General features: G+C 39.7%; 2 protein-coding genes across 2 annotated transcripts; both read left to right on the forward strand.

Moving 5' to 3' along the window:
* The first annotated feature begins 162 nt into the window (after nucleotides 1-162).
* On the forward strand, nucleotides 163-3,757 carry LOC135645791 (probable serine/threonine-protein kinase WNK9). The gene is made up of 7 exons (XM_065164528.1): nucleotides 163-592; nucleotides 699-736; nucleotides 850-1,077; nucleotides 1,204-1,424; nucleotides 1,545-1,702; nucleotides 1,807-2,242; nucleotides 2,344-3,757. The coding sequence occupies exons 1-7, from the start codon at nucleotides 518-520 to the stop codon at nucleotides 3,477-3,479; spliced, it is 2,292 nt and encodes a 763-aa protein (XP_065020600.1). The 5' UTR covers nucleotides 163-517; the 3' UTR covers nucleotides 3,480-3,757.
* A 7,066-nt stretch (nucleotides 3,758-10,823) lies between these two features.
* LOC135644979 (protein neprosin-like) lies at nucleotides 10,824-13,903 on the forward strand. Its single transcript, XM_065162983.1, has 7 exons — nucleotides 10,824-11,580; nucleotides 11,979-12,065; nucleotides 12,136-12,393; nucleotides 12,484-12,648; nucleotides 12,746-12,799; nucleotides 12,985-13,131; nucleotides 13,257-13,903. The coding sequence occupies exons 1-7, from the start codon at nucleotides 11,407-11,409 to the stop codon at nucleotides 13,632-13,634; spliced, it is 1,263 nt and encodes a 420-aa protein (XP_065019055.1). The 5' UTR covers nucleotides 10,824-11,406; the 3' UTR covers nucleotides 13,635-13,903.
* Nucleotides 13,904-14,398: the final 495 nt, after the last annotated feature.

Raw genomic sequence — 14,398 nt, forward strand, 5'->3', positions numbered from 1 at the left:
TACAAAAATGACTAAAATCTTGGGATGTGTTTTCCTGTCATTAAAAAAACACACTTTGGTATGTGGATAGGTGTCTAATAGAGAGAGAAACGAATAAAAAAAACATGAAAAAGGAGAGAGAATAAGAAGAATGGGATGTTAAAATAGAAGACTCCATCTGTCCTTGTTTCGTCCTTTGGGATGACCTCCCTCTCTCTCTCTCTCTCTCTCTCTCTCTACTCTCATTTGAGTAAAATGATGGACCAACCTTGTGGATGAGTTGCAAAAATCTTCTTCTTGTTTGGTGGAACTCCCCAAGCCAATCTCCCAAAAGCCTCCCTCCTCCTTCAAGCTTTTCCATGTCTAGAAGTTGAGTCTTTGGTTCCATCTCCTTCTCATCCTTCACCTACTTCGCCTGCAACTCCCGTTTCTCCCCCTCCAATCTCCACCTAGGTGTCAGTGATCAACTTTCTGCCATTCCTGCTTGGTTGCAGTTCTCCCTTCATGGTCAGCCATAGGTTGTAGGAGGACGAATAGAATGATGTGTGTTGAAGCACAGGACCCTGGTTACTCTGAGTTCGTTGAGGTTGATCCCACTGGAAGATATGGCAGGGTAATTGCACTGATAAATGCTTCGTCTTGTTGATTCTTCAGTTAATGTTCTCTGCGGATTCTATGTTGGGCAAAGTGCTCATCCTCTTTCTTTGATTTTTCTGCAGTACAATGACATCCTTGGCAAGGGAGCTTCAAAGACAGTGTATGACCATTTCCAAAACTAAATGTTTGAGGGGCACTCGTCTTCCCCTTAATTCATGGGCTGTTGCTCATCTATGTTTCTTCTTCTTTTTGTTTCATGTAATATGATGCCAGTTATAGGGCTTTTGATGAGTATGAAGGGATTGAGGTTGCTTGGAACCAGGTGAAGCTCTATGATTTCCTGCAGAGCCCTGAGAACCTGGAGAGGCTCTACTGTGAGATCCACCTGCTCAAGACTCTGAAGCACAAGAACATTATGAAGTTCTATACCTCATGGGTGGACACCTCTGAGAGGAACATCAATTTTGTCACTGAGCTGTTCACCTCTGGCACTCTCAGGCAGTAAGTGGATGTGTTCCTTCTTCTCATTCATCTTAGCAAGATGGTGGATATAATAAATCATGGTTTTTTTTTCTCTTTTTTGTGGACTAAAAGTTTTGTTTTAATCATCTTATAATGTGTGGATAGGTATAGGCAAAAGCATAGAAGGGTCAATATCAGGGCAGTAAAGCATTGGTGTAGGCAGATTCTTAGTGCCCTTCTCTATCTCCACAGCCATGACCCCCCTGTCATCCACAGGGACCTCAAGTGTGACAACATCTTTATCAATGGGAATCAAGGAGAGGTCAAGATTGGTGATCTTGGCCTCGCTGCCATACTCCGGAAGTCGCATGCTATCCACTGTGTAGGTATGATCACCAAAGACACCGATTGTTAACCTTAAGGAGCCTTGTGGATATTGCCAACCAAACTTCTTCCTGCTCTACTGCTAAGTTTATCGATATTTGATGTTATGATATCATCCACAGGCACACCAGAGTTCATGGCTCCGGAGGTGTATGAGGAGGAATACAATGAATTAGTGGACATATACTCATTTGGGATGTGCGTGTTGGAAATGGTCACCTTCGAGTACCCGTACAGCGAGTGCACCCATCCTGTGCAGATATACAAGAAAGTTATCTCTGTAAGAAACCTCAACTTTCAAAACTAATTGTGGAACTTGTAATGCACTTCACCGTCTTCTTACAATAATTATGTCAGTGAGGGTAGTTTTTGTTCTACCACTAGGGTACCAAACCTGAAGCATTGTATAGAGTGAAGGACCCCGAGGTCAGGCAATTTGTTGAAAAATGCCTCGCCACAGCATCCAAAAGGCTTTCTGCAAGGGAGCTGCTGAAGGATCCTTTTCTACAAGTTGATGATCTTTGTTCTAGTTTTGATGATGAAGATGTTCGCAGTATGGGTCATATTCTGTGGCAACCTTCACTTGAATATACTCAAAGTAATGGCTCCTTCATTGCCAATGAGTTTTCAGACAGTATCCACCATGAAATGGAATTGGAGAATGATTGGGACTATGATGCCACTGATGTGGAGGTGCGTGGAAATGACTTGTCGAATAGTCACATAGACGAGCAACCTATCAACGTGGACATTACAATCAAGGGAAAGAGAAGAGAAGATGGGAACATCTTTTTGAGGCTGAGGATTTCAGACAAAGATGGTAATTGTGATTTGAGCTTAAGAAATAACTTTATCGAATTGATTCTTTGACGCTGTAAAATAGAAACCAACACCTTGAGATTTTTTTTCCCTTTTTTGCAGGCTGTGTCCGGAACATATATTTTCTCTTTGACATTGAAGCTGATACTGCATTGAGTGTTGCCACAGAGATGGTGGCTGAGTTAGATATAATTGATTATGATGTGACAAAAATAGCAGATATGATTGATGGAGAGGTAGCTTCACTAGTACCAGAGTGGAAGCCAGGTCCAGGAATAGAAGAAATTCCAGGATTTCCTTCAGCTACCATCTGCCAAAAGTGTGCCTCCACTGTTTCATCATGTGGTTCAATTCTAGACCATCTCTCATTGAAAAGCCTATGCTACGGTAACATGAAATCAGTTCATTGCTGCCACATTGAGTGTGCTGAAATGCATGGCCGATTTGAAGAGATAACATACCAAGTTGAGGGAACTGCACTTTGTGTGGCTGAGGGACCACCTATGTTATCGACAAGTCAATCTGATGAACTTGATTTTAGCTCTCTTGCATCAAGGGTTAATCACTCTAATGGAGATTGTGAAGGATTAGGCCTACAGGAGAAGGATGAAAAGGTTATACAGATGGATGACTACAAAAGAAATGACTCGAGAAAACCTTCAGCCCAACTATGTTCTGAATCTCACCAGCAACAATGTCTTGCCTTACCGGAATTTAGTTGCCAGTTCACTACACCCGATAAACTCGACAATTATGTAAGCGACTGCACACAGGATCTGAGTTGGCTGAAGGCAAGTGACCAGATAGAGCCACAAGCACAGAACCATCAAGAGTCAGGAAGATCCAAAAGAGTATTTCAACCTTCCCCAGACCCTGGCAACAGGGTAAGAAACAAACAAAATGGATTGTTGAGATCCTCAGTTCGAATGCCTTTACAAGCTTTGGATGAAAGAAGGGTGATGAAGTCCTTTCATTTGGGAAAACATAACTCATTCCATATTCGTCAAAGTGACACGGACCAGGGCTCCATCAATAAGATGGCTTCTGCTGATGCAAATTCAAGGTATCGCTGGAATAACTGCTCCGATTTACAATCCCAAAAGGATGGAAATTGTGAGGTGAACTCTACAGAGTGCTCCGAGCTTATGTTCACAGCAAAGAACTTCTATGCTGGGGCTGTCATGTCAAATGCTCTCACCAGGACCAAGTCTCTTCCTGTTGATGCCGTGGATGCTTAATATCTGCAACGTTTTTCTTATCTACACTGGCAGACTGTGAATCACCTCACCCCAATATTTGTCTCAAAATTTTCAGCTGTTCATCTGCCTTGTTGTAGAGGGATAATGAGCTGAACTGAAATGTATCATTTTTCATGTATTCTTTCATGTGTCCATGTACCTATATTTACTTGACGGGGCAGATGAGGATCGTAATTTTTAGGCAGGTATACTGCAATATAATAACTTATGTAACATGGTCAAGAGTTGCCAAAAGGCACGGGAAGCATTCAACTTGATTAGTGAGTTCATTGTTCATTTTCATTTCTGGATTCAGCATGACTACATTGCGTTACCATGATGGCATCGATGAGCTGAGTATCCATTGATCTTTTACAGAATACTGAAGCTGGTGTTGATCTTCTTCGATTGGCACAAAGACTGAGAGGCCAGAGAAGGTTGGTATGCATACAGTTACCCTCACAGGCTCTGTACTTTCCATTCCATGAAAGTTTCAGTTCCAGGCCTGCTAGCTCTTAGTACACAGCTACTTTGGGACAAAGGTGTGCTGTAAAGAGATGAGGAAATGGATGGAAAGTGATAATTTCAAAGGTTAGCAATTGAATGAGATGAAGTCACAAGAACTTTTAGTGGTGGTCTATATAGTGATAAGCATTAACTTTAATTGGGGTGGATAGCAGGGGAGTATGGAATCTGTCATAAATAGAGGGAAAACAAAGAGAACTTCCTCTTGCCTGCTTGTATGCAGTCACAGCATGTGTTCCATAAAAGGCTTCTTTATCAAAAGCAAAGCCAGCTTGTTTGCTGATCGCATGGCATGATGTGTAAGCACACATATAATATTTGTCATCAGAAGGTATCTTTAGTTGATCTGATCTCACCACCTCCTTTAAAATCTGTCCCATGAAAGTGCCAGTTCTAACAGTAAGAAAAGTCTCTGGCTTTTGTTAGTAGTACAACAACCTACCAATGGCATCTGCTATCAACTAAAACTGGGACCTGTTGATGTTATGGAGCTCAAATATCCACAACCTTGTAGTGTTAATGGAGATATGGAGTGAAGGAGGACAACTTCAGTATGAGACTGAGATGTGCATGCTCACATGTATTTTTTTTTTTTCCCCTTTAGTTTGATAGAAAAAACAATGAGTTAGGTCATGTAAGAGGTAGAAAGATGAGATCATGAATCAGAGTGGAGAATTCAATTAATGAAGAACCTTACATTGAGTGGATTTGTTAGGTAGGCTGGAGTTTTAGTTGCCAATGTGGTTGGCTTATACTTTTCATCTTTCCACTCTGTGACTTGGAAAGGTATCAAGTTTATCTAGAAGGGTACTATGCATGTGTCCTCATCAAAGCCTGGAAGAAAGAGACTAAAAGGTGGAGGTGTCTGATTTAGGAAGAGAAAAGCCTTCAGCTTGATAGTGAATTTGCCTCATGCCTATTGACATCATACTGTGTAGGATGAAGACCATACCAGTTGTATGTTGCTCTAGTATTTGTATATTGCTGGCTGTAATTTTCATTTACCCTGATGGATCTATAGATTTGATTTCTATGATGCATTCAACAATGAACTCCTGCACACAGTGGATGAGGAAGACATTGTCAACTGCATTCTGGTTTCTGAGGGTGGATGACTTGGTCAATTGAAGTCTCCATGGTAGGTGATTTAGAATGAGGATAGTCTCTTGAACAACTGATCCCTCTTCATCAGTAGGTCTAAAATCACAATCAAGATAAAGTTGGCATGAAGAATGTGCAGAATCTAGCAAGCTCAAACCTAGTATAAACCTTATCATTTATCCAAAAAGTTGCTACTTCAATTGGATAATACCAGCACCAGTAGGATATTAGCACTTATCAGAAGAGCCCACATCTCCACTCTTACAAGCTGTCATCTCCAATCCTATCTTCTCAAAGGCTACTTACAATGTGAAAATGCATATTCTTTTATAGGGTTTTAGCAGGAATTCAGGATTTGTAATCATCTAAGAATTATCTACATGTATTATGCCCAAAAGTTATATTAGCTTGTGATAAATTTCTGAGCTTCCTGCTAGTCCATAAAATAGCTCAAATATAACGAAGATATCAAAAATATTAGATGAGTGTCTAATCAAAATTAATATATATTAAGTTAAATATCAATTTCATTTAAAAACTTAAGTAGTTAGATGATAGGCTAAACTCAAATATATGTATTACTTACTCTCTTAATATTTATGAGACTATTCTCTTAGTTATCTTTTTAATCTTCTTCTCACACATGAATATCTTCTAGCATTCTCCCTTTATATATAATCTTAATAGTCTTAAAACCCTCATATGCTTAGTATCCAACTATCTACATGCATTATGCCACCAAAAGTTGTATTAGATTGTAACGAGTTTTTGAGCTTAATGCTAATTCATAATCCAAATTAAATATAATAAAGATACTAAAAATATTTAGAATTATCTTTGAGCAATATTAGAATCAATGTCTAGTCAAAATTAGGATATATTGAGTCAGATATTAATTCAATTAAACAACTTAAGTCAAGACTATTCTTTTAAATATATGGATCATCTAACTTTTTTGATATTTATGAGACTATTCTTTTAATCATTTTTTTTAATCTTTTCCTCATATATGATATATTCTAACATTCCCCTCTTGTTAATGTGTGGCTCAATTGTCTCACTCTTACTCGTAAGGATAAGGATATGTGGTGCGCATTGTCTATTGCTTGATCAGTGGTATAGCATCATAAGCTTGATTGTAATTATCAAGCTCGACTCAAATATCTTTTTCTCTTTTTTTTTCTTTTTCTCTTTTTCAATGATACCATGTTAGAAATTCATCAATTATGGATGTCTAGTCACAAACCTTGGCTCTAATATCATATTAGAAATTTATCATTATGGGTGTCGAGTAAGGATTAACATATATTAAGTTAGATTTTAATTCAATCAAAAAACTTAAGTTGTTATATTTTGGATTAGACTCAAATATATATCATTGACTCTCTCGATATTTATTAATGTGAAACTATTCTCTTAGTTTTTTTTTTTTTTTTTTTACTTTCTTCTTACAGCTTGACAATGAAGACAACTTAAGAGTGAAAGAACAAGATGAACCAAGACACCATTATAGTTACTAAAGAATGTGACATGAAAATTATGCAGTTAGGTCATTATTTTGGTTAACTAGGTGCTAATCTTAATCATCTAAATGTGCAAAAAGCTGCTACAATGAGTTCACAAATTTATTAATATTCAGCAACATATGGAAGGTAAGGAAAATTGGGGAATTCAACATTTAACAGCAGCTTTGAATAGTTATCAGCAATAAATCACAGTCATACCTGAGAATGGATATCAATACAATCCAAAAATAAATTTCTTGTAACAAATATCTTTTTTTTTTAAATAAAATTCATGCATAGCATGAGATAATGAGCAAAATGTGGTAGCAAGATTGTTGTGGCATCATGTATTTGCCCAGCTATCTCAAGTATTCTGTAGTTGATTGAGATCAAATGTGAGTAAAGCATGTTGGGTAAGATTATATAGACACTGTTGATATTAATATGCTAGTATTTTAAGAAATATTTAAGGTAGTTTAGAAAAAAAAAAGAACTATTTGTTAGGGTTTTAAAGTAGTGAGATCATGGAAAATAATGAGAAGGCTATTGTAATTTTAGATTGAATGAGAATAATTGTATGATTGTGTGCCTCCTTCTCTCTCTCTTAGAAATTAAACCTAACATATTAGCCCCACAAATCTAAAATTCTTTGGTCTCAGAGTCAAGATCTTCTTTTGATCATTTTTAAATACTCAAATTATAAGGAAGAAGAAAATTTGTGGAAGATCAATGATTATAAATGGTAGCAACTCAAATTCCAAACTACAACAAGTGTTCCAATTTTTAGTTGTGAAAACTGTGATTTCTAATTTGTGTTGACGAGAACCATGATTCTTTCACTTGATCTATGATATTTGATTGAGAATGATAATGATGATTCTAATAATACGAAAACCATGACAAGAGATTAAACAGTCAAATTTTAAAGCGAATCAGAAAGAGATGCAATGGCTCCTAGAAAGATTCAACAGTGTATTTCAGATATAATCATCCTAAGGATCATGAGAGCTACAAAAGCAAAGGATGCATGAAATCTTTTGCAAAAAGAATTTAAAGAAAATATGAAAGTTAGGATGGTCAAACTTCAAACGGTACGAAGAGAGTTAGAGAACCTGAAATTGAAAGAGAATGTGATATTGATTGACTTCTACACAAGGCTTATATAGTTGATCAAGCAAATAAAGACTTATGGTGAAAAGATTAGTAAAGAGAATTATAGAGAAGATCTTGATCAATATTCTAGAATAGTTTGATCATATTATAGCTTTGATTGAAGAAACAAAAGATTTTACTATGTTATATGTTGAAGAACTTATGAGTTCTTTGATAAGGTATGAACAAAGGTTGATTCAATGTTCATAGAAAGCCATGAAAAATGTATTTCAATCAAAAGTTAATGTAGCTTCCAAGAATGGAGAGGATAAATCAAATAATCAATCACAAAATAAGGGGAAGCAGCCTAGAGATTAAAACCAAGGAAGAAAAAGAGGTAGAAGTTCACCAAGAAGAAGTAGACGAACAAATTATGACTGAAATTTCGAACCAAGAAGGACCACAAAAAAGATTCAAAATATGCAACAAAAATAATCATGAAGAGAATGATTATTATTATAGAGAAGGACATAATGTTACAAGTGCAAGAGGTATGGTCACAAGCAAAACAATTGCTATTTAAAAATAAATGAACAAGAAAAAAATTTTAAAGATGAATTTATTTTAGCATGTCAAAGTATTCAAAAACAAAAGGATGAATAATAGTATGTTGATAGTGCTTGTAGCAATAATATGATAGTGAAAGAATATATTTTTCTTGATATGAACATATTATTTCAGTTTAAAGTTAGAATGGACTTGTAGAAGTGAAAAGAAAGGGCACAATTGGTGGTCAAATTCATGATATGCTATTTGTATCAGATTTAAATCCTGACATTTTAAAGATGACATATGTATTATAAATAATATAAAAAATAAAAAATAAATATTGATATAAGCAAGAATGATGAATAAGAGATTTTCATTTTTTTTCACTTTCCGTTAGATATATAAATGATATTGCTAGAAGAGCAAATATAATAGATGATTGATGGTTGTGGCAGAAGAGGTTTGGTCACTTAAATTTTGATAGTCTCAAGTTTCTATCACAAAGAGGTTTGGTCACTTCAAATTTGATAGTCTCAAGTTTCTATCACAAAGAGGTTTGGTCACAAGTATATGATGAAGGAAGCTCTGTGGAGATGACATGCCTTTTTATCCTCAGCAGGATTTATGTGAGAGGTTGTGTGTCACAATCACCGAATGATGAGCAGATGGATGCAGCAATCTATTCCATCTTCCAGAAGGTATTTGTCGACTTCAGCCATTGGAATCTGGGGATAAAACACAAGAACACTCAAATTGATCCCATCTCATACCAAGATGGGATCTGCTACTTGAATTATCCTAGCACCGACATCTTCGTGGCTGTGGGGACACTCAGGTCATCTGCATTTCCAATGGCTGTGGGGACACTCAGGTCATCTGCATTTCCAACGTCATCGACACTGCAATTTCTGAAAACCCTTCTGGACTAGTGTGAGTAATGTTGTTGGTGTTGATTGAGTTGATCTCATCGACATCAATCCCTTATTCACGAAAGGGAACCCCAATGTACGTTACCACTGCTGTAATGCAGATTTACAGATCATCTTGGTGCACCATCTCCATGAGACCACCTGCGTCTTAAAGTTGCAGACACTCGAGACCCACAGAGTGCAATTAAAATCCTGGAACGAAGAACGTTGTTCTTGCGTGCACAATAAGTTTTGACTGCATTTGGTTAACATTACAAGCTTGAAATGCAGATAAGAGTGAACTAATCAGCTAAGCTAAGTATATTACTGATTGCCGATGAATCATCTTATCTGGAATCACTGTATCCGGTTGTATATGCATTGATCAGTGTAGTTATATTCTTGGGGAATCTTATGATGTGCCAAGGCAAGTTTCATTCACCAGTAGCATGGTTGACACCTACAAATGACATGCTCAGATTCACTTGTAACGCACTACTGAAACTAAAAGGGAAACGTAAAAGAAACGTTAGCCTTTAGGAATTGCCGAAATGTGATAAGATCATCTTTCTCAGCTCCTCGCAAAGGACCTTTTTTCCTATGCTACCATCCATGGCACACAAAAGAGAGAGCAACATCATATGGGTGGGGGCTTGTTGGTGCCAGGTTTCATATGCTAAAAGAATCATCTTTTTTTCTTTCAATCATTGGTACCAAGTGAAAGCGTATCTTGAAATAAAATGAAAGAGATCAAAGATGAGATTCTTTTGGTTGCTCCACAGAAAGTGAGAATAATGGCGAGTGGCCCAATCATATAAGATGATACTGCTTACCTACTGAATAATTTTGTCCAATAATGTCAGGCAAATGACGCACTCACTCAACCTGTAATTAAGCTTTCGATTAAGGAGCCTTTGGCATGCTTTGTTGTTTCAGCTGGGTGACAGTGTCAAGGAATTAAATTGAATGCGAGTGCAATCTCTGTAGCATTGTGATACTTCTTCGCTAGCATCTGATGGTTAATGCGTCGTATCACACACACCAAACTGCAGAGGAGTAAGGTCTCATATTGCATGGCATCACAGCTTTATCTCAAGTACATCGTGCTATCGTCAACCTGTGTTTGCAGCAGCTTATGTTTGAAGACAATAGTCACGAAGAAGGTAGCATCCTCGTCAATGACCATCGCAGCTTTGTCCGGTGATTCATTCATTTAGTTCATCAGCACCGTTCAGAGAACACGCATCTGTAACACAGAAAATAAGATCATGGAGACATGACGTTGGGTAAAAGGACCTGACTCAGTAATGGACACACAAACAGCCCATCTCCATAGCAAGCAGCTCATCAGTTCTACTCTGCACGATTCAATCTCTCTCTCTCTCTCTCTCTCCCCCATAGTGTGGTCGCAGGCGACCTCAATAGTCGTGCGCGTCGGACCGCGCACAGCCATGCAGAATCTGATGTGCTGCACGCACAAACATACCGTCTCCGTATCGAGCTGCCCATCACCAACTCTCCGTTCGATGTCTGGTCGCAGGCGGCCTCAAAATTCGTGCGTCTCAGATTCCACACAACACTGCAGTTCGTAAAGAAGGGAGCCGCCCATCACTCCGCATCAGCATCGTCTGCCTCGGCTGAATTTAAATCTCCTTGGGGGGGTCGGGGGTATGGAGATGGGTGAGAGGTGGGATACGAACACGAGACGGCGTCGGAGTTATGGCGAGGAGGGGAGGCAGCCATCGTGGAAAAGAGTAAAGAAATGTTTGGTGGAAGGGCAAAAGGCAAGCACAAAGAGAGGAGTGAGAAAGTCACTTCTCCCCCACCACCGGGAAGAAGAAGAAGACGACAGCGAACGATATATGAACGCAGTCGCCTCTTTTATGGTTGCCAATGAGCAGTACAAACAGGAGAGAGAGAGAGAGAGAGCCGACGCATGCGCCTCTTTTCTGGCTATCAGCGCCTGCTGCACTTCACGTCGTGTATAGCTCCGACTCATCACCTAATTTCTTCCCATTTTGCCCACCCCAACAGATAGATTCATCAGTTGTCAGTAGCAGACGACAGAGTGGGGAGAGAGAGAGAGAGAGAGAGAGAGAGATTCGGGCGCTTTTTGAAGAGCAATGGTAGAAGGGGAAGGAGCAGAGTGGTGGTGAGAGCGGAAGAAGGAGAAAGAGGAACAGGAACTAGCTTGATTCAAGAGAAAGAGATAGAGGGTGGAAGGTAGGGAGCAAGAGGAGGAGGAAGATGGCGGCTCACGGTTGCGCGAGGCAGGGAATGATGGTGTGGATTCTGGCGCTGGCCACCTTCTTATCGTGCGCCGTGGCCGTGGCCGGGACCGGGCGGTTGGAAGCGAAGCAAAGGCTGGAGGTGCAGCGGCACCTCAGGAGGCTCAACAAGCAAGCCGTCAAATCCATCGAGGTGGCTCCGTTCTCTGTTTCTCTCATGCCTTCTTCTTATTCTTTCTTTACATTAATATTTTTTCCTATGTAATATTAATGCTAAAGGATTACTTTTCCTCAAACCATCGACATTAAATGCAAATTAACTAAATGTTCTTCATGTGCATGATAGATTTTTAGTCCTTGTTTCGCTTTCTTAGCGTTGTTGCATGTTACTAGTGTTTTCTCCTCTGATTTGAGCTAAATAATACAGGCTTTTCCTTGGTATTTTCTACACAATTTGCTAGCTCTTCTCGTTGAAACGATCCTATTTCCATATGAACACTAGAATAATTCATTGACGGCGCTCGAGTTTCTTTCCATGCGTGTATTCAGGAGAACTGAGATTAATGTTTGGATCCCCAAAACAATGTGCAGAGCCCAGATGGAGATATCATAGACTGTGTGCACCTCTCTCTCCAGCCAGCCTTCGATCACCCTTTCCTCAAGAACCACACCATCCAGGTTTCTTCCTCTCTTCTTGTTCCTCTCTCTCGCTCTCTCAACTGATACTTGATGAAGCTCAATTCATCAGATGAGACCAGCTTTCCACCCGGAAGGCGGCCTACTGTTCGATGAGAGAGAGGTGGCGTCAAAGAAGAGAACTCCCTCCATAGCTCAGCTGTGGCATCAGAAAGGGAGGTGCCCCGAGAACACCATCCCCATTAGGAGGACAAAGAGGGATGATGTGCTGAGGGCCAGCTCAGTCAAAAGATACGGGAGGAAGAAGCACAGGAGCATCCCAAATCCAATGTCTGTCGACCCTGACCTTCTCAATGAGAATGGCCATCAGGTACGGCGAGAGGAACACGGAGGCGAAGTGCTTCCTGGCTTTCATGCTCCCTTTCTCATCTGCTCCTTTTTCTGGGTCTTCTTCGAGCAGCATGCGATTGCTTATGTAGAGGGGGATACCTACTACGGAGCCAAGGCTTCCATGAACGTGTGGGAGCCAAAGATTCAGCAGCCCAACGAGTTCAGTCTGTCTCAGCTCTGGATTCTGGGGGGCTCCTTTGGGGCGGACCTCAATAGCATTGAAGCCGGTTGGCAAGTATGCATCTCTTGTACTTGGGATTAAACATGTTTGATCAAAAACATTGTACACACACATTATTTTTCTGTTGGTATGCATGCATGCAATCAATCAGGTGAGCCCAGATCTGTATGGAGACAATAACACAAGACTCTTTACTTACTGGACTGTAAGTTACCATCTTCTTCTTTGTAGTTTTTTTTTTTCTGTTGATTTAACTTTTAAATCTAGAAATCTTCTGCTTTTAAATATAGTCCAACTATATCTACATGATGATTGATATATATATATATATATATATATATATTTTGTTCTTGTGCATAATTGGATGTCTACTAATATGTCAAACTTCAGAGTGATTCTTATGAAGCAACAGGATGCTACAACTTACTCTGCTCTGGATTCATCCAAGTCAACAGTGAGATTGCAATGGGTGCCACAATCTATCCCATCTCCAAATATGGTGGCTCCCAATATGACATCAGTATACTTGTATGGAAGGTGGAGACAAAACTCATGCAGTTGCTGCAACTACGTGAACTAAAAACTAGCAGTCCCATCATTTTCTTTTGCTTTTCAGCTCATGTGTTCGATTAGTGATGGTGAGGATGTTATCGTCTGAGCAGGATCCCAAGGAAGGGCATTGGTGGATGCAGTTTGGGGATGGCTACGTGCTAGGTTACTGGCCTTCCTTCCTCTTCTCCTACCTAGAAGACAGTGCCACCATGATAGAGTGGGGAGGAGAAGTCGTGAACTCGGAACCAGATGGTGAGCACACCTCCACCGCAATGGGCAGTGGCCACTTCCCTGGAGAAGGATTTGGCAAGGCCAGCTACTTCAGGAACGTCCAGATAGTTGATGGATCCAACAACCTGAGGCCACCCTCGGAGTTTGGCACCTTCACCGAGCAATCCAGCTGCTATGATGTGCAGACTGGCGATGGTGGTCGATGGGGGCACTACTTCTACTATGGAGGTCCTGGTAGAAACTCTAATTGTCCATAGATTATTCGAATTGAAGTCCCCCATTCTGCAGCTTACCATCAGTAACCCCTTTCTTCTTTGATATCGATATCAGTATTGGTTTTAGCTCCCTCTGTTGCTTTGTCCCTCTCCCCATGGAAGTGTCTGGAGAGAAGATTATTGAGAGAAGCAAGCTTGTGGTGGTCTTCTTCTATCCATTTGTTATCTTCTTTGTAATTATCTCCTCCGAGTCCTTTGTTTCAGTACTGTGTTGATAGTGAATGAGACCTTCCTGTGTTTGCTTGGTTAAAGGAGGACCACATTAGATTCTTGCTATTGGCAGCATGCAGCATGGGGCCTGATCATAACTCTTGTGTTTTGATTTGAAGTTGGAAAGGGTACAGCCTTTTTTGAGAGGTAATGTGGTGGTGAATCCTTGGAGAGACACCATGGAATGAAGAGCTTGGGAACCTTGGAAAGATGTTACTGCAACACTAATGGTTTCCTGCAGCTCCTTTGCTTCTTCACCTTTCAGACTAATGTTAGCTCTGTTATGTCCAATGGTTCATGCATTAGCTGAAAACAGCTACTGAACTCTCATCTCTACAGCAGAGAGATTGCTGAGCTGTTTGCCTTGAGATTTAGAATGAAATCTTATGTTCCTTTATCTACAGAGGAATAACATGAATCACAGACAAGCAATTGATCAGAAAGAAAAAAAAAAATTTGATAGCAGAAACAATGCTTTTGATGTATGTACTTCTTTAAGTCATTCAAAACAGACAAGACTGGAAGAAAGTACAAGA

Source organism: Musa acuminata, chromosome BXJ3-8 (genome assembly GCF_036884655.1).
Source record: "Musa acuminata AAA Group cultivar baxijiao chromosome BXJ3-8, Cavendish_Baxijiao_AAA, whole genome shotgun sequence".
In the NCBI taxonomy this organism is placed as follows: domain Eukaryota; kingdom Viridiplantae; phylum Streptophyta; class Magnoliopsida; order Zingiberales; family Musaceae; genus Musa; species Musa acuminata.